General features: G+C 63.8%; 3 protein-coding genes across 7 annotated transcripts in view; all 3 read right to left on the bottom strand.

Moving 5' to 3' along the window:
• SLC43A2 (solute carrier family 43 member 2) overlaps positions 1-3525 on the bottom strand; it is a 33334-nt gene extending 29809 nt beyond the window's left edge. For 2 of the 3 annotated variants that reach the window (XR_012663601.1, XM_075112977.1), the window contains exons 1-2: positions 3452-3525; positions 1498-1694 (exon numbers count right to left, since the gene is read on the bottom strand). Coding sequence is in view for 2 of the 3 variants with exons in the window: in XM_075112977.1 (XP_074969078.1) it covers positions 1498-1657 (160 nt within the window). In the remaining variant the exon portion in view is untranslated. Of the gene's footprint in view, positions 1-1497; positions 1695-3062; positions 3109-3451 lie in introns of those variants that run through there. The other variant, XM_075112978.1, reaches the window with a different exon arrangement.
• Positions 3526-6476: 2951 nt separating this feature from the next.
• Positions 6477-12964, bottom strand: SCARF1 (scavenger receptor class F member 1). The gene is made up of 11 exons (XM_075112976.1): positions 12745-12964; positions 11934-11995; positions 11515-11616; positions 10876-11401; positions 10255-10473; positions 10038-10166; positions 9858-9961; positions 9547-9658; positions 9346-9470; positions 9005-9142; positions 6477-8661 (listed from the first exon to the last, which is right to left on the bottom strand). Exons 1-11 carry the CDS (start codon positions 12837-12839, stop codon positions 7655-7657), a joined length of 2619 nt encoding a protein of 872 aa, XP_074969077.1. The 5' UTR covers positions 12840-12964; the 3' UTR covers positions 6477-7654.
• A 721-nt stretch (positions 12965-13685) lies between these two features.
• Positions 13686-19299, bottom strand: RILP (Rab interacting lysosomal protein). 3 transcript variants are annotated; one of them, XM_075112981.1, is made up of 8 exons: positions 18991-19296; positions 18208-18331; positions 17662-17783; positions 17264-17449; positions 16634-16803; positions 16373-16495; positions 15010-15093; positions 13686-14652 (listed from the first exon to the last, which is right to left on the bottom strand). In XM_075112981.1, the coding sequence occupies exons 1-8, from the start codon at positions 19249-19251 to the stop codon at positions 14496-14498; spliced, it is 1227 nt and encodes a 408-aa protein (XP_074969082.1). In that variant the 5' UTR covers positions 19252-19296; the 3' UTR covers positions 13686-14495. The 3 variants fall into 3 exon arrangements, with proteins under 3 accessions (XP_074969082.1, XP_074969081.1, XP_074969083.1); XM_075112980.1 differs by having other exon boundaries at positions 17264-17455; positions 18991-19292; XM_075112982.1 differs by lacking the exon at positions 17264-17449 and having other exon boundaries at positions 18991-19299.
• Positions 19300-19347: the final 48 nt, after the last annotated feature.

The following is a 19347-nucleotide window of genomic DNA, read 5'->3' on the forward strand; positions in this document are numbered from 1 at the left end:
TTGCTTATCAACTGTCAAGTGTTTTATCTTGGGGGCAGAAAGCCTCCACCTGATAGGTTTAATGAGATCTCTTACACAGGCCCCATGACGCAGTCACCATGGCTTGGCAAGAACAGAGCGGCCTTGAACAGAAGTCCTAAACGGTCTCCAGCCGCTCAGGACTCTCCCTCACGCATTCTGGAGTGCCACGGACACGCCTGGAAGCATTGCACTATGAGCAAAGGATAGGAAGGAGATGAAGCAGCCACGCAACAGCTGGTTGAAGACTCAAACACATGCATATTTGCGCCAGGAACACCAGCCCAGGCCCTACAAGGCTGAGGCAGCTGCCCACAGGCATACAAAGCAGAGAAGACCATAGCAAGCAGCTGATGAATGAGAAAAGCAAACAAGTATCATCACAACTATTCACAGTCACTTTTTGCTTGGAATTTATTTCTCTATATTTCTGATTTCCCCCACTACTCTCAGCCATTACCCACTGAGAGCTCTGGGGTCCATGCTCTTATTTCCACCTCTTTCTTCCCCTTCTGCTTCCTGCTCCATCTCCATGCCCACTAGCCCTGAATGGGCTGACCCACCTTCTTATCCACCGTCACATACCTCCGGACAGAGCCCAAACACCTAGCTTCCTGCCTCTCTTCACTCTGCTATTCCCTTCTCTGAGCACGGGCGAACCTTCTGCCACTAAAACAGCTTTCCAAATCCACACACCTTTACCCTCAAGTTCCTTTTAATTCTACTCTCCACCCTACCACACTGTGGGATTCCCCAGACCACAATCCTCTCTGTGCCCAGGCTGGGGATATATGTCCACCTACACATTGTTTTTCCCAGGGTTATCCTTCCCACACCAGAAGATTGCCTCCTTCCCTGCAAGGCTGTGTCCGCAACATGGACAACTGCTTCCTCTGGCTGGGCCTCTAGAAGGTGGATCTCAAGCCCTCACAGAGACACAGCCTCGTCTGAGCAAGTCCTAGGTGTTTGAAAAGGGAAAGGAACAAAACATCAGTAGCATTTACTTCTGCAACTTCTTAACAGCACCACTGGACTCCCCCAATCTCATTTTCCACCCATGCTCTTTTCTTTCCTACCACTAAGGAAAGGGTGCCCACAGTTTTTTCCTACAAACTCAGGACACCATCCCCACAAATCTTCATCTTCCAGAACCCATCAGGCCTTCCCTTGCAGAGATCAGCCAGGCCACCATGCAGAGGAAGAACTCACGGCCAAGCAGAAAATGCTGTCCAGAAAAGCTTTACTTGATCTTCAAGCTTCTTTTCCAATCACTCTGCAAAGCAACAGCAACTACAAGCACATTACACCATCACAAGGATGCCACTGGTTTTGGTAAGGAGCGCACATCCCTTCCTTCTACCCCGGGACTGACCTGGAGCTCACCCCACTCTAGACTCTTCCACACCACCCTAAGACAGGGAACCACACCAGCAAGCCTCAGCAGCAACTTATTCACACAAGTCTCCAGAGCATCCTTACCTGACTCATAACACAGGTAGGAATAAAACCCTTCTGCTTTCAGCATGATGAGGAGGGACCCCCAGCCCAGCAGGACGGCAGAGAAGAGCAGGTTCTCAATGATGGCTGTGAATGCCATCCACCAGCGCCGGCGATGGGCGGTAGCAAGTGTGGGTGCCATTGCTGCGTGGGAGGATGGCCTCGTTCAGAGTCTCAACCTGCAGCGACCAGAACAACACCCAGTGAGTCCACAGACACAGCACATGCTGCTCAAAGAGTGCAAAAAAAAAAAAAAGCATGGTTTAAGAGATCTCTCCACTGGAACGCAAGTAATCCTGCCTACTGAATGTAAGGCACTCAGGTGTAAAACTCATTTTTGCAGGTACCAGCTTGCCAAGTTACCTGGAGGGGTGGGGGAGCACAGGTGCCCTTGGAGCAGCCCCTCCAGGGCACGCACTGTGCAACAGAGGAGCATTCAAGGACTCCGTTCCACTTCCCAAGCAACAGGTATGAAAATGCAGCAAATATCAACTGCCCAGAGCCCACTCCCCTGTCACCTGCACAGGGCAGGCAGCCCATTTGTAAGGCAGCAAAGCCACACATGCCAGAGCAGGGGGCTTCAGCCAGCACCCCAGTCTCCCAGCTGCTTGCAGGCAGAGACTAGGACCAGGGAGAAAGCTCCACAGCCCTAATGGTGGCTTTAGTGACCCACGTGGTCTGCTCTGCCCCACGCAGGAGCACAGATCTGCTCTGGAGGGTGAGCATGGGTCCTATATATGCAGTTTATACTGCAGATGGCTCATCAAGGAGAGCTTTTTGTTAACTGCCACACCATCCAGCTGGGAGACCAGGCAGGCTGCATCCTGCCCCATTCTAGCTGTGCAGAGAGCCAGGTGCACCAGCCGGGACAGCCCATGGCACACAGGCACCCGCAGGCTGCCCTGCAGATGCTGCAGCCAGATAACTGTCTCCATCTCCACCCGTCACCGTCCCTGGGGCCCACGGGCGCGAGCGGCAGATTCGGGAGCAGAGCTGGCTGGCCACGGGGCCGCTCCAGGGAGCCCAGAGGTGCCCAGCACCGGGGCCAACCCTGGGTCATAAGGCAGATGGCCATTTCAGACAAGCCGAGCCTTTTCCCAGCCCAGAGGATGCCCTGATCAGGCACGGGGCAGCCAGCTGGCTACACACCACGGCCCAAGGCGGTTTCTCAGGGCTTTCCACAGGGCAGAGGCCCCAACCCTGGGCTGCTCGGGGTGGATGGGAGCCTGGCCCGGCTCCCTGCAGAGGTGCCGGGAGGACAGGGCCACCCTCCAGCACCGGGAGCTGGTGCCGAGGCCCCCACCCCAAGAAGCCAGGCTGCAGCCGCGTCCCCCCGCACACCCACCACCTCGCAGGCCCGCCCCCCGCAGTACAGCCTACAACGCGCTTCCTCCACCGCCTCCTCTTCCTCAGCCCCGCACGCCCTTCCTCAGCACAGATCCTCCCGGTGGCGAGAGCTGCAGCCCGCTCCCTCCCCTTCCAGCCACCCCCCGCGCGCCCCACTCTTCCCCAACACACCCTCCCCCTGCCCAGAGCCCCCCACGCACCCAGCTCGCCCCAGCCACCCCTGCTGCAGCCTGCTCTCTCCCCCCCGACCACCCCCCCAGCGCCCTGCTCCCCGCCCACAGATCGCTCCCACCCACCCGGCTCTTCCCCATCAATCCCCCTTCCTCTAACACACGCCACTCCCACGCGTGAACCCCCCCCCCGTGCACCCCACTTCCCCAATACACCCTGTCCTCCCCCAAACGCACCCCCCTCCCTCTCCGCACACCCCCCCTCCCGCACGCCGCTACCCCCCCTCCGATGCAAACCCCACCCCACGCAAACCTTCCCGCTGCACAAACCCCATCCGCCTGCACCCCACGCAAGCCTTCCACGCACCCCGCTCTCCCCCCTCAGCGCCCCCTCGTCCCTCAGCGTTCCCGCCGCTCACCCGGCGCGCGCCCCCGCCTCGCGCCGCCGCGCTCCCACCCGGGGGTTTTTATGGGTCCTCCGCCGCAAACAGGCGCCGCCGCTGATTGGTCGCCGCCCCCGGCCAATCACCGCGCCCGCGGCGGAGCCCCGGGACGCGCGTGCTGCTGCCGCTGGGGCGCGTGCCGGGCTGCGCCCCCCCCCCCCCCCCCCGCGGTTCCCGGTACCCCTCTCCATCACCCCACATCCCCTCTCCCGGTACCCCCGGTCACGCACCGGGCTGCACCGGGCCCCTCCCGGCCGGGACGGCCACAAGCGTCCGGACGCGACAACCGCTGTTCCCGTGGCCGGAGCCCGCGGCGGCGCCCCAGGGCCGTGCACGAGGCAGACCGGGGGGGGGGGGGGACACACACCGACACCCCGTACCCGCCGCCCAGGCGGCCCCCCGGGAAAAGGGGGGAGCAGGGGGTGATGCGGAGCGGGTGAGGCGAGGTCGCCCGCCCCAGCTCCCGCACGGCGCGGCCGCGCGGGGACAGGGGACGTGCCTTGCGGGGTTCGGTGCCGGCTGCCGCCGGTTTGCGCCGGTGCCGGGCGGCAGCGGGGGTGGGGCGGCCCCGGCCAGGCACACGGAGCCGCTCGGTAACGGCCTCCGCCGCATTCCCCGACCGCCGCGGGTCCGGTCCCCGGGTCCGTCCTGCGAAGCCCACCCGCCGCGCTGCCCCGCCCGAGGGGGGAGCGGAGAAGCTGTCCCCCGTTCAAAGGGCCGTTTGGGGAGCAGACACCCAACCCCCCGCCCGGGGCTGACCCCCGGCTCGGCACCGGCACCGGTACCGGGCCCCGAGCACGGCCGGCTGTCCGTGCAATGACGGTGAAATCCCCGCAGGCCACGCGAGCGGCTTTGCCCCCGAGCTCTGCCCTCCGGTAAATGGTTCCCCTGCAGGATTCCCAGTGCTGCCACGGCCCCGCCGCGCAGCAGCGAGGTCCTGGGCCGGGGGGCGGCCACGTAGCCCTGGAAATCGTTATAGGGGATTTTTTTTCTCGGCCAAAGGAGAGGAAAGCGGTGCTTGCGGCAGGTAAACATCTCTGAGCTGCTCGAGTCTGTCCGAGGGCCCGGACAGACGGACGCGCACCCATCACTGCATCCCTGAGAAAGGGATAGGCTATGGCGGGTGGGAAGAGGAAACTCCTCGGCCTCAGCTGCGGGGTAAGGGTCAAACGTTGCAACAGCTGGAAAGTGGATTTAAGCCAAAGCAAACAAACAAAAAGCCTGAAGAAACCTAGGCAGCCTGATCGGTGCCGCGGGTTTAGCAGAGGTAGAGGCAGGCTGAGGCAGCACGAGGACCCCGGAGACCTCAGCACCCCGACCTGGTCGCTGTGTCCAAGAAAAGTGAACTGTGACGGAAGGAGCAGGAGGAGGGCTCAGAGGCTGTCTGGGGACATGGGACCCCTCTGCTACAGCCAGAGCATGTGGGGGCTCAGTTTTCCTATCCTAGAAGGAGAAAAGAAGCTATCAGGTGATCTGCTGCCATCTATAAATACACCCGGGAATGAGTAAACATCATGGGCAGAAAAAAAAGTGAGGCTGAAGAAGAGCGCTGGCACAAAGACACGTTTATAGGAACTGGCCAGGAGTGAGTTTAAGCTGGAAGGGAGGTGACAGCTCCTGCCCGCCACGCCGGGGGTCCTCAGCAGGCTGCGACAGAGCCCCTGGGGTAAACGACGTGGTCCTCCTCAAAGGCAGAGCTCGGACAGCTCAGGAAAGGAGCTGGCAAGGCTGTGGTGATGGGGGACAGACCCCTGTGGCCACGGCAGGTGGGTCCAGCCTCTGCTCCTACCTCCAGGAGGGCAAGAGCTGCCCCAGCAGAGCACAGACGCCTCTTTGCTAACCTGCACACGGAACCGCTTCCCACCGGCTGCCTCCAAACCACTGCAGCGGGATTCGGAAAGTCAGAGGTCCAGCAGGGGCAGACATTAACCCCTCCGTCACCCACCAGCTCTGGCTCAGGGACCTCCCGCATCCAGAATTAAAGCCGCGGCAGAGCCGGACCAAAGCATCCCTAACAAGAAGACACCAGCGCGACCATGCTGCAGGCGGGTGCATGGGCAGCCATGCGCTGAAAATCCGCCGCTTGTTTTCCTCGCACCGCCCAGGCAGGGTGGAGATGCTTCATCTTCAAGGAGGGGAAACATCCTGCCCCACAGCTCAGCCTGTGAACAGGAAAGGTTCTCGCAGCAGCCTTTGCTCAAAGCTGGGTGCTTGTTTCAGTGCCAGGGAAGGCTGTTGGGTTGTTGTCAGCTATTCACATACTGTACCCAGGGCAAACCGGCTCACGTGACGTTCACTTCTGGCACAACACTGCTCAGCTCACAGGCTGAAAATACCCAACCGAGTAGGAAAAAAATGGCTGCTTATAGGTAAAATGTGGGGCTGACCCTGCCACTGTAATAAAATAGCGTCAAAACACAAACTAGCCTGTGCTGGACAGAGGTCTGGTCAGGTTGCTGCTCGAGTCTTGCCAGGATGAGCATCTTTCTTTGTATACCAGAATATTTGGTGCTATAATCATGGCAGTGGGTGATACCAGTGAGGGAAGGAGTGTTGCACGCTCTCTGCAAAACTGGAAGCCTCACCCATGTGGGACCATGGCGGTTCGGTGCCTTGCACTGCGGAGAAGCACCCATGAAAAGCCCAAGGGCAAAACCAATCCCCACTCTGTTTTCTGAAACACCCCGAAGCCTGAGCCCCAACTCAGCAGTGCCGGACCAGGAGGATTCATGCAGAGCTCTGCGTGTGGGGCATGACATGCAGCCTGCAGCATAGATGCTTCGGCTACTCAGAGCCCCCTCACATTCCCTCTGCCCTGCGGTCTCTGGCACTGCTCTGGGCTCAGCTCCGTAAGTGAGAGTTCAGAATTCAACAGAACCAGAAAATAAAATATAAAAAAAATACCTGAAAGCCTAAGGCTGCCAACAGTTTCTGTACTTGGGAGGATATTTCTCACCATGTCTTTGATTCAGAGGGCAGCTGGGAAACCCAAATCCTGAAGGGCTTTGGTAAAATTTAATTTTCATTCAGGGGCTTTCATGCCACGCGAAGTAACAGAAAAAAATATACAAGAAAATTCTATCACTTAAGATACATCTAAAACCAGTTCATGCTGCAAATCCTCTTTGGCATCTCGACCGCCTGGCGTGAGCGGCAGAGCCCTTGTGCCCATCTCGCCCGCACTGCTCGAGGTCCTCTGGCTGCACTGCAGATGCTGCAGCCCCTTCACTGCATCTCAGCTGCCCATGGTGACACGGTGCGGCAGCAGGAATGAGGCGTGGGAGATGGCAGGAGCTCAGGGCACCCACGGAAATGCCATTTTCCGAGCAGCTTTCATCCTTATCAGGGCCAGCACAGCGCCCGGTGCACAGGTTGATGGTCACAGCCCAGCTGCCACGTTTGCTCCTGCAGAACTGCAGCTTGGTATCGTGTGGAGTTTAAAAGGCCATCGATAAACCCCGTGCCGTGCCACGAGCCCTTTCATGTGCTGCGCATGCACATAGAAACGAAGGCAGCCAGAGCCTGCCACGAAAGCCAGAGCCACGCAGATAAACGCCAGCAGACCCAGATACCCTTTGAGATAAGCAGCTAAAATTAATTTTTGCTGAAGCTGCTTGTGACAGCTCAACATCTCTCCTCAGTCCAGCTCCACAAAATCCCCTACAGCAAGAAGCACCTTTACAGCAAGAGGCTCCAGGCAGCATTGCCAGAGCTGGGACCGGGAAAGACAAAAGCTGATGGGGTGAAACTGGTTTTTGCTTGTGTGTTTCCCAGCTGAGCCCCCAGCAGCCCCGCTCCCGTTTGTGAGGGGCAGACGTGTCCCCAAGCCCAACGCTGGCAGGGACTAGAAGGTGCCACCACTGCCTCCAGAGCATCGCTGTCCCCCTGGGCTGCGGCAGACACAAAATGGGGCATATAGGGCTGGGGGGAGCAGAAAACAGCCCTGAAGCACCGCAACGCCCTGGGGCTGCCACCGCGGCGGCTCTCAGCTTCACCCGTCCTGCCGGCTGTGCCGGCCAGCGAGGGTCCACACCGGCAACGCGGCGCGGAGGAAAGGGGGTCAGCGGGAAGGCTCGATGCTTCTCCAGTTCACGGCTCGGAGGGGGACCTCGGCTCCCCCCGCGCTGGGGTCGGAGGGGCCTCCTGGGCTCCCGCTGCCCCAGCCCCGGCGGCGGTGGCTCAGGTGGCCAGCGGGGCAGCCGGCGGCTCCTTGGCGGGGCCGGGGGGCGAATCGGCACCGCCGCTGATCACGTTTTCGTATTTTGGCTCTTCCTCCGGGTCAGCCTGTCCCTTCGTTTTGAGGCTGAGGACTATCTCAGGGCTGTTGCCCCCCTCCGTGGCACCTACAGCATTGCTGGTCTCATCCTGGGCGCCAGTGCTTTTTGGCAAGGGAGATGTGAGAAGGAAGGACTGTCTCTTCCCAGGGACGTGCTGGTGCTTGCCAGGGGATGGCTCGGCGGGAGCCCCTGGGACACTCTCCCTCTGCTTGCAGCTATTCACCGAGTCTCTGCACTGCGCCAGGGCCCGGCGGGGCGGTTTCTGGATGACCTCAACGCTCCTCCTCACCTTGGGCTCCTCCTTTGCTGCCCACTTGCCCCTCTGCAAGCTGCCCAGCCGCTTGAGCACGGCCTGGACCGGTCCCTCGCCACCCCCCTCCGCCTGGGGGTCCTGCCCGGCCGTTCCCACCATCATGTAGATGGTGGTGACACTGGGGTCCTTCCCCTTCGCCTCCCAGCTGCCAGATTTTGCAGCCGCTTCAAGTGCCTCCACTCTCTGGGCTACGTGCCTGGTGCCGGAGGCGACGCGCCAGCGTCCCCCCGGGGTGGCCCGGGGTGATGGCCGGTGGCTTTCCTCCCCCTTGCTGAGGGGCTCGGGGCTTTCGTAGCAATTGCTGGCTGGTCGTTCAGTGGGGGGCTCGGCTGCCGTGTCCCCCGGCGGTGGGGACAGCCTGGATGGGCCCCATGGGGTCTTCGGCTTCCGCCCGGGGCTGGGGGTCTCCGCTGCCCCAAATTTTGTCCCCTCAGCAAAGGACACGGAGGGCCGCTTGGCCTTGGCGATGCTGGAGGTGCGGGGGATGGCGAAGGGCTGCGAGACATCCTCGGAGTCGAAGGCTGATGGGTCTGGGAGCGCCTCGCTGAGGGGGGACACCCCGTCCTGCAGCTCAGCCCCCCCCAGCAGCGAGACACCTGCGGGAGAGAGGGGTGAGGGTTAGGGCTGCTGGAGCCACCCCCCTGCCCAGGGACACGCACTGGGACAGGGGCTGATGCAATACGGCCGTCCCTGGAAGCGTTCCCCTGGGGCGAGGTTGTGAAATGGTGTTGCCCGCACCGGGCACGTCCCATCGCACGAGGCCAAGCATGGCTCCGGTGTGTCCTTGAGACACGAAAACAAGAGGATGAAAATAATTGCTGACGACACCCAGCACCCATCCCGGGGCTGCCCAAGGTTAAAAGCGGGGCAGGATTGACCCCAGGTGGCCCAGAAGGGCTGTGGGTGGCCAGGGAGAGGAGGAGCAGCCGGTGGCGTCACCTTCTCTGGGAGGGATGGAGTACTCGGGTCCCTCGTTGTCGGTGTCGAAGGAAGAGAAGGAGCTGTCTGAAACCCACGCAGCCGACGGCGGTTCAATGAAGCTGGGGTTGAAGGGGATTTCTGTGTCATGGTGGGAAACTGGGGAGGAGAAGACACGCAGCTGAGCTTGGGCACTCCAGGGTGCTCGGGGCTGGGGTGGGAGAGCAACGTCTGCCCCGAGCTGTGCAGTGGGGCGAGGCGGAGCGCAGGCTCCCCCCCCACCCCGAAATGGTGATGATGCAAAGAGCATGGGGGGGGGGGTGACACCCTCGAAGGGCTGTCGGCAGCCCTGCTTTTTTAACCTGTGACTTTGGGAAGTTTGTAGCCACCCAGGGAAAAGCACGGCATCATAGCACTGAGGTTCGCCAGCACCCCCCGCACGTGGTGCTTCATCCGGGCCACCACGTCGTCGTCCGGCACGGCCGCCCTGTGCAGGGGAGATGGGTGTGAAGCGATGCGGGAGATGGGGTTTTGCATCAAAGGTTGCAAAATATAACAAATACCTGTCTCTAGTATCTGCTGGGCCGGCTCCACAGCAACAGCAGGCGATGCAGAGCAGCAGCAGCAGGAGAGGGACGAGGATGGCGGCTGCCAGGGCCCCGTGGTCCTTAAAACCTGCATGGAGAAGACGGGTTGAGTCAGCATGTCCCGCAGCTGCCAAGCCTGTAGAGATGCTCTGCATTGAGAGCGCAGGAGCTGGCAACTCGTGGCAGGGCCGGGAGGCTGCAACGCAGCCTCCCAGCACCGCCATCCCCAGCGAGGATGTCACAGTCCCTTGGCCACTGCCAACGAGTAAATCTGAGGTTGCTCTTACTCAACACGCAGTCACCCCGCACGGGGTGGCAGGTCCCCCAGGAGCACTGGCAAGGCGAGGAACAGTTCACACCAAAATACCCCTCCGGGCAGGTGTCGTTGCAGCTGGAAGAGACAGGAAAGGAGAGGCAATGCCCCCGAGGAGAGTGGGGCCCCAGCCCTGCCCCACTGCCAGCATTACCTGGCTCCCCAGTAGCCTGCCTGGCAGACGCAAGCTCCTGACACGGGGTCGCAGCTCCCCGCAACACACTCAGGGCAGAGGAGCTGGCATCCATCGCCGAAGGTGCCTGCGGGGCAGGAGCTGTTGCAGCTGTCGAGACAGAGAGCAAAGCATCAGCCTGCTGCGCCCCGGAGCAGGGACCCCCCCGCAAGGACCGGCGGCCTGATCCCGGGCGTACCTGGGTCCCGTCCAGCCGGGCTCGCAGTGCGGGCAGGACCCGGTCTCTGGGTCGCACACCTCCCCGCGCCGGCAGCGGGGACACAGCTGGAGGCAGTCCTCGCCGTGGAAGCCGGGCACGCAGGGCTCCTTGCAGAGGGTCCCGTTCCAGCCGGGCTGGCAGGCCAGGCAGAAGCCATCCACGGGCGAGCAGGGCTGGCTGCGCTTGCAGCTCCCACAGCTGCACGGGCAGAGGGGCGGTGAGGTCCTGACACCCACCCTGGCCTCCCCAAAGCGCAGGTTTCACCCCACGTCAGCATTCAGCACCAGTTTGGCTCACAGGGAAATACTTCCAGCACTTAATGCACTGTAGTGGTGACAGGGCAGGAGGTGAGATGCTGCTTTATCGCCCTGGCGAGCGGTACTGAGGATGGCCAGATTTTGGGGTGACACCAGCGCTTTCTGCTGGCATTAGCAGATATTTCTTTGGGGGAAATACTAATGCTGCATCCAGCCAGGGATGCTCAAATGCCCCCCCAGAATGAGTGTCCCTGCCCAGCCAAAGGGACAGACATGACTGATGACTTTCCCCCTGCAAGGTCTCACTGCAGCCCCCAGGGACCCCACCCCACCCCCGGCTCACCTGTGCACACACTGAGACCCGTATTTCCCTGCCGGACAGGGGTCCTGGCAGCTCCTGCCCTGGTAGCCGGGGTTGCAGCTGCAGTGCCCGCTGAGGGGGCTGCAGGAGCCGTGCAAGCAGTCGCAGTGCCGCTGGCACGTCGGCCCCCAAAGCCCAGCCTTGCATTCGCACTTGCCCGTCTCCTGGGTGCAGGGCGAGAGGTTGCAGGAGCATTTGAAGCTGCACCTCCTGCCCCACCAGCCCGGCCGGCAGTTGCAGTGGCCGGTGAGCGGGTCGCAGTGGGAGCTGGCGGGGTTGCACTGACATTGCTTCTTGCAGGTGGGTGCCCACCAGCCCGGCTCACAGCGGCAGGCGCCGGTCAGGGGATCGCAGCGGCCATGGGGGCCACACTGGCAGGGGAACTGGCAGAGCCCTCCCCAGTGGTTGGGGTCGCAGGTGCAGCGCCCACTGACTGGGTCACAGCGCCCGTTGGGGTGGCACGGGCAGCTCCGCTTGCAGTCGGGGCCCCAGTACTGCTCGGGGCAGCCTGCAAAGGGAAGGAGACGGCGAGGATGAGGGGTGCTGGGAAGCCTGGCCGCCCCCCGACCATCCCGGCTTGTAAAGGGAATGGCGAGGGCTGAGCCCTGGGCACATACTCACGGGAACTGCAGTCTGCTCCGAAGAAGCCAGGTTTGCAGAGGCAAACCCCGGGTCTCACGCACACCTCATCCACCCCGCAGGCGTCCTCCCCCTCGCACAGGGCTGCCGGTGGCAGGGCAGGCACGTCAGCGCACGACAGCCCCCACCCCGGGCTCACACCCCTCCGCCAGACCCCCCACCACCCGGCCACCTCCCGCCAAGGCAGCCCTCCCAGGGAAACTGCCATCCCGCTTCCTGCGCCATCCCAGCCACAGCACCATTAGTAGCTTGCTCGGTGGGCGTTTGGGGGTCCCCACGGTGCAGGACCCCACCGCCACTGCTCAGGGAGAGCTGTAGCGCTCCCCCCCAGTACCTACGCCGTGAAGGAGCCACCCAGCGCAGGGACCAAGCTTTGGGCTTCGTTGCCACCCATCACTCACCGGCCGTGCACTCCCGCCCGTCCTGCTTCCAGCCGGGGCAGCACGCCGGGCCGGTGGGGAGCCTGCGGGAGAGACCCGGGGGCCGTCAGCCGGGGCAGGGGGTGCCAGGGCCAGCACGGGTTCACATGCAGCTTTGCAGCTTTGGCTAAGGCAAAGCAAACGTGGGCGCTTGCCCCGGCTGGGCCTGGCGGGTGGGGAAGCAGCACGGCCCCAGGAGCATTGCTCCGGAAGGAAACCAGCAAAATAGAAGGAAATTTAAGAGGCTGCAGCCCGAGCGGGCGGTGGGGCTGGGCAGTGGGGCAGGCCTGCCCGGCACTGCTGGGACTGGCACTACGGAGCCCGTGCCGGGTCCCCAGTGCTCTGGGAGCAGCTCAACGCTTTGCCAGCATCTCAGGAAAAAGGCATTGAAGCGAAGGCGACCAAAGGCGCCGCCATTGAGGGCCGGCGCAACGGGAGAGGCGACGCAGCAGCAAAGCGGCGGGGGTGGCAGCTCCAAAAGCCCATCGGGGTTTGCTATGCCCGTGTTTCCCACCTGGTGTGCGGTGAGAGTCTCACCAATGCTCCCACGTTCCCCGTTGCCCCGTGTGCTGCACATGCGTGAGAGAGAACCCCTAGAGAAGGGGTCTGGGTGCCCCAACTACCTGTGTGTGCCCTGACCGTGCTCCCCAGCATCACCCCAGGCTCGGCACCCATGTGATGCCGGGTGGCAGCTCTCTGTCCGTGGAAGGACAGATGGACAATGACCCCTCTGGGGCTACTGAGAGGCCCTGAGAGACAGAAGGCCACGAGCAGGGACCCTTGCGGCACATACCTGCAGACGTTCCTGCCATTGGGGTCGAGCTCCTGGGCAGAGCCCTGCACCCACAGCCACAGCTGGAGGCAGAGGATGGGCCGGGCGCTCCCCATCCCACCGGGGCACGAGGGCCCAAGTCGCGCAGCTCCCCAGCCCTGCGCTGGCGTCTGTCTGTCCCGTCCGTCCTGTCCCGTCCCTCCCGTGGTGCGGCCTCTTCCTCCTGCCAGCCTTGGGTTTCTTCCTGAGGAAACGCAGGAGGAGGTGCCCCGATCCAGACGTCAGGGGTGCGGTGGGGAGGAGGAGGCAGGGAATGCCGCCGCACGGGCTATTTTTGGCCCTTGCTGCCACCCCAATACCAGAAATGAGTGGTCGGAGAGGCTCAGCATGGCCACGCAGGGGCTGGCACCCACCAGAACATCCCACCTGCGGTCGTCCCGCTCCCCCCGTGCCATCCTCCATCGCCCCCAAAGCTTTTAGCCAATGTCCCCCAACCCACACGAGGCACCCGCTGCCTCCCCCTGCCCCAACCCGTGTCATCTGCCCCGTGGCGCTGCCGACCCCTGGCAGAGGCTGAGAAGTGGGGTCCCCACGTAACCCCCGGGACACAGTCCGCCCCAGGCTGGCCTTTGAACCGCTGCTGGCTGCTGTCCCACCTCGACATCTCCCCAGCAGCTTTGTGTCAGCAGATGCACAGGAAACACCTTTTTCCTACCCAAAGCCGGCTCGGCCGGGGGGGCCCTGGGCTGGAAGTGCGCTGCTGCCCCCGCCACGCGGGACTTAACTCCTCCATGCCCAGCGCTTCAGCCGTGTAGCCCCGCTCCCCATCATAGGTGACCCCGAAAGGGGCTCTGGGGTCTGGCGCAGCACAGCTGGCCGCGGCCCTTTGCACTGGTGCACGAAAAGCAAACTGCGACCGAAGCCTGGCCCATCGCCTTCCCCAGCAAGGACAGAGCACAGGCTGCAGCGGGAACCTCGGACGAGAAACATGAGGCATTTATTTCTGACTCCAGTTCTAGAGCTAGAAAGTACCTGACCCGAGGGGACCGACCCGCCCTGTGAACACGAGGATTGTTCCAGTTTTCCAGTTCCCAGTAGCAGCAGGAAGAGGTCCCAGTACAAAACCAATTCACCCCATCCTTGAAAAGTGCAGGAGTGGCACTCGCTGTGCTGCTCCTGCCTGCTCCCAGACACGGGAGCATCTGGACACCCGGTGCAGCGTGCCCAGACCCTCCCAGCCACACGGTGACCCCAGGAGAGCACCCACCCAGCCAGCCCGGGCACCCCAACTTGACCTTCACATTGCAGGGATGGTGGGGAGGGATGAGTGGAAAGGGGTGCAGTGAAATACCCCTGCAGGAATCCGGTGACGGGATCCTGGTCTGCGAGCAGAGGTGCTTGGCAGAAGGAGCCACCAGTGGACGGGAAGACCCTTTGGGATGCGGCAGTGGGAGGTGGGTGCAGACCCCCACCGCGCTGAGCAGCACAGGGAGTGGGGGCACAGCTGTGCAGAACCCCTGTAGTTAAGCCATGGGCACAACGAAAGGGTGGTCGACGGGCAGAGATGCCTGGAGGTGCCGAGCCGCCCGTGCCAAGCCGTCACCCACGGCCAAGCGTCCCAGTAAGTTTGCAGGAAGGCTGCCCACGCTGTGGCTCCGCCATCGCCATGGCATGGGGAAGCGGCCAGGGCTGCAGTGCCGCTCCCGAAAACACCAGAAGAGGAGTCGGGAAGCGCTGCTGCGAGGCCAGATCCGGCTCCTGTTCAGGTGGGGTCAGAGGGGCGGCGTGGCTCTGTCGGGGGCGCCGGCCGCCGGCTCACTCGCTGCCTCCTGCTCCAGCTGCGTGTCCAGCGAGTCGATGATTTCCCAGGCTCCAGAGCAGCTGGATGCGGGGGGGTCTTTGCTGCTGCCCTGATACCACAGCCCAAAACTGCAGAGAGAGCAGATAACGGCTATGGGGGAGAAGAGCCTTCCCAGGGAAGGAGCCAGAGCCCAACCTCCCTCTGTGTTCGGTAGCAGCAGCGGGACGCAGCCCCTGGGGACGTGCAGCACCCCCGAGGCAGCAGCCAGGCCTGCCCTTGCCTGCCTGCGAGGCAGAACCCCCCTGAACCAAGCGACCCCGCTGCAGCAGCAGCAGCCCTGCCAGCCCCGCGCCCCTGGCTCCGTCCCCCTCACACCCCCGGGGCAGGCACCAGCCTCAGCAGGCACCAGGGCCACAGCCGGGCCCCAGACCTCCACCAGCAGAGCCACCCGTCCCAGCAGCACTGGAGCACGGGAGCGAACTTACAAGCTCCTAATTTTGGATTCGGGAGGTTGAGCATCCACGCAGTCTGCGCCGTGAGCCGGCAGCCAGGAGCCCTCATCTTCATCGCTGCAGCACAAAGGAGTTGGGGAAAAACCTGCGCTGAGTCACAGCTTGCCACGAGCAAGTGCCAGAGTAACCCCGGGGCTCCCTCCCGAGCCGAGCAGCGTCCCCCACAGAGCCAAACATGCGGAGACGGCCGCAGAGCCGGAGGCACACGGGCCGGAGCTGCTTTCCCCATGAATCACCATCGGGCTGTGACCTGCCACAAAGACACAGCCAGCCGTAGCGATGCTCGCGTCCCTGACACGCCATGTTTCACAGCAAGCCCAGCCCTGGCTTGGTGATCTCAAGCCACAAGGCTCTTCAGACACCAGCTCCAAACCCCCGGTGCTTGGTCAGCAGTGTGCCCCAGTCCCCACAGCACTGAAGTCTTTGGGCACCTCGTGCGAGCACACGCTTCTCCAGGGGAACAGGCAGACAATTGGCACCACCGGCCGCAGCTCGGGGCCGAGGCTGGTGACAGCCAGGCCTCGCAGGACAGCAGGGTGACACATGAGAGGTGACCGCAGGGCACCATTCATATGGCAGCGGCTATCCTTGCCAGGCAGGGAGGTGAGCAGGCAGGACCCGACACCCCGAGACACCCCTACTACCAGCAGAGACCCCGACACAAGCCAGCAGCAGGTTTCAGTAGCACAGAAGAGCCCAGCCCCCTTCAGACCTTTATTAAAGCCCCTAAAAGGCAGTGAGATGAGATCCCGCTCCCCCCGTGCCATACAGCAGCTTTAGCGCAGGCTTTGCCCTCCGCCGGCGGCAGACACGCAGAGCCGGGGCTGGTGCCTGGCAGGGTCCGGCCCTCCCCTCCCCATCGTGAGAAGTCTGTTGGAGCCAACACTGCCCACAAACGTCTTGCAGAGCCTCCAGGGAACATCTCTGCTGTCCTCTTCAAATGCTCTCCACTGACAGCCTCCGGCCGCAGAGCGCAGGGACCAGCCTGCCTCGCCCAGTGGTCCCAGTGCCACCACCTCGCCTCCCTTTTGCCACAACCACGCAGGGACGAGCGGCCGGGCCGGGTGCGACTGGTGACAGGAACACGCGAGTGGCAGCAGAGAAGAGCCCAGCCCCTGCAGTGCTCCCAGGGCTAAGCGAGAGTAAGACATCCACTGCAGACAATAAACCTTTGATCTCTGGACGGAGGCAGGGAGGAGGCAGCTCTTGGCCTGGGGGAGTGCCCTTCTAGGGCGTCACACCACACGGAAACACCGGATCCCACCAGCCAGAGCCCGCCAGCCAGCATCCACCCCGCACGGGAGGCACCCTGTCCTTCCCGGAGAGCAGGACTCACCTGCTTGCCGACTCCTCCACCGTTCCCAGCATTTTGGCTCTGATTTTTTTTCTCTGTCTTTTGATAGTCGACTTCATCGCATCCAAGAAGAAGCTGGGAACTCTCTCTTCATTCAGCAGCTCCCTGGCAAAAAGCAGCCAGCTGGTTCACCAAGAGCCTGGCACAGAAATCCGCCCCAACTGTGCCAGGAGCAGCCTCTGGTGGGCTGCAGGGACAGGAGGGACCTGGCTCGCTGCCCCACGCCGCGGCGGCGGGACTCACCGCTGGTAATAGGCCAGCTCCTCCTGCACCAAGAACAGGTTAGTCTTGAGCTCGTTCCGCTCTTGCAGGATCTGCTGCAGCTCTTCCTTGGAGAAGCAGCAGTGAGTAGTGCTCCTGCCCACGGTGGCGTCCAGGTGCTGCGGCTCCTCCGCCGGTGACGGCGCTTCTTCCTGCAGGGACAGAAAGAGTCAGCAGGCGAGCAGAGACCCTGAAGGCTGGGCACCACGTGCAGGGAGAGATGGAAAAGTCTCAGGAATTAGTTTGCTAGCCTGGAGCTGCTGCAGCCCTCCACAGACCATGGCGGCTCCCCAGCTCAGCCAGCACCTGCCACCCATCGCCACGCATGGCAAACCCTCCTCATCCTCTGAGTCCCACCCAGCTTTTCCTCCCATCACCTCACCTCCCTCGCTCCAGCCTTCAGGACTGCCGTCCTACCGATTTTTACAGACAAGGTGTTATCGGCATCGCAGACACCGCACCGTTCGGTTTTCAGCAGCGGGGCTCACTCAAGCAGCCGTGTCCAGCTGGCAGCCGGCAGGTCCGGGCCCGCCAGGAGCCCCGCGCAGGGCTGGGAGGTCGGGTCAGCGTTACCAGTGCCCTGCAGCAGCGGGGCCAAAGGCTCGGACTCACCAGGCTGGGCGGTGGCCGCTGGATCTCAGAGGCAGTCCTGCTCCTCCTGCTCGTTTCCCTCTGGGTTTGCAGCATTGCAGCCTCCAGGTCTGACTTCTTCTCCAGTGCGCTCTTGAGCTGAGCCTGCACCACGGCCACCTTGTGACGCAGGTCCTCGTTCATGGCCATGAAGCGATGCAGTTGCTCCTGCAGCTGGAGGGCCCAGGGCAGCCCAGCATGAGGCCCGGCACCACCTCTGGGTCCCCACCCAGGGACGTCAGTGCATAGAGAGCCACCATGGGAAAGGCATGCGCCCCGGCCGGCTCACGGGCCACAACGGCAGCCCCAGGGCGAGGTGACATGAAAGCAGGTCCCCAAGGCCCTTCACACGCCACACCCGCGAGCTCCCACATGCTCACCGCCTCCGTGTCTCGGCTCTTGCAGACGATCTCGTGGGCCTGGGCACGAAGCTCATCCCTCTGCTTGTCCACCACCTCCTTCAGCCGCAGCATCACCTCCCGCTCCTTCCGCGCCGTGTTAACTGAGCCCGGACACGGGCGGACAGGTGTGAGCAGCCCACGGGGCCCCAGGACACCCCCAACCCCAACACTGAGGTTCCTCGATGCTTCTGCAGAGCATCTTTCTACATTGTTCTGGGTAGATGGTAGAGTAGGAACAGTGGAAAGAGGGGAGCTGAGAGCTTTAGGTTGTGCCTGACGCATCCTTGCGCTGACAATGGCAGCCCACACCCTGTGTCTGCCCCCTCCTCCTGGGGGCTGAGGGGGTGCTCGGGACACTTGGGGTCCCCGTAGCCTGCAGAACAAGGCAGCGCTCACGCTCTCAGGTGGGACAAGTTTCCTGGGCTGGGCAGCCCAGAGAATGGGTTCAGCCCCGCACCAGCCTGCCGTCCCCCGTGGGAACACCCCGTGGTGGCAGGGGACCCTGAACCCCACTGCAACACCCACCTTCCTGGGTCTGGCTCTCTGCAAGCTGCCCCAGGAGCTGCCGGTTCTGCTCCTCCAGGCAGGCCAGGTGGCTGCGCAGGGCTCGCTCCCGGCACTCGGCCTCCCACAGCCTCTGCTCCGGGTCCTGGGGGACGGGGACAGCCAGGTCAGAGCCACCCCAGGGGGGACAGGGACAGCCGGGCCAGAGCCACCCCCGGGGGGACGGGGACACCCGGGTCAGAGCCACCCCCGGGGGGGAGATGGGGACAGCCGGGTCAGAGCCACCCCAGGGGGGACGGGGACAGCCGGGTCAGAGCCACCCCCGGGGGGGGAGATGGGGACAGCCAGGTCAGAGCCACCCCCGGAGGGACGGGGACAGCCGGGTCAGAGCCACCCCAGGGGGGACGGGGACACTCGGGCCAGAGCCACCCCAGGGGGGACGGGGACAGCCGGGCCAGAGCCACCCCCGGAGGAACGGGGACAGCCGGGCCAGAGCCACCCCAGGGGGGACGGGGACAGCCGGGTCAGAGCCAGCCCCGGGGGGACGGGGACAGCCGGGCCAGAGCCACCCCCGGAGGGACGGGGACAGCCGGGCCAGAGCCACCCCAGGGGGGACGGGGACAGCCGGGTCAGAGCCAGCCCCGGGGGGACGGGGACAGCCGGGCCAGAGCCACCCCAGGGGGGACGGCGACAGCCGGGTTAGAGCCACCCCGTGGACTCCTGCGAGGACACGCGTGGGCCACCGCCGCCCCGGAGGGGACAGCCGAAGGAAGAGGGGTGGCCCAAGCCCCCCGCCCCGCTCACCTCCGCGTCCTGCCGCCCGCCCGCCGGGGCCGGGGCCGCCGCGTCCCCCTCGGCGCCCGCCGGGGCCACCAGCGCCTCCAGCAGCTCCAGCAGCCGCACGACGGGCGGCACCAGCCCGGCCACGGCCTCGGGCCCGAAGCGGCCGGAGAGGCGGCGCAGCTCGCTGCCCAGCGCCCCCGCCATGCGGTAAACGTGCTGCGGGGCCAGGCGGCCCGGCGGGGTCCGCCACAGCGGCTCCGCGCCCCCCCGCGCCTCCGCCATGGCCGCCGCCGCCCCGCCCGGCCCCGCTCCCGGCCCGCCCCGGCCCGCCCGGGGCCGCCCCCCGGGGCGGGATCGCGGCGCCAGCGCTCCCGTTCC

Source organism: Phalacrocorax aristotelis, chromosome 18 (genome assembly GCF_949628215.1).
Source record: "Phalacrocorax aristotelis chromosome 18, bGulAri2.1, whole genome shotgun sequence".
Taxonomy (NCBI): Eukaryota; Metazoa; Chordata; class Aves; order Suliformes; family Phalacrocoracidae; genus Phalacrocorax; species Phalacrocorax aristotelis.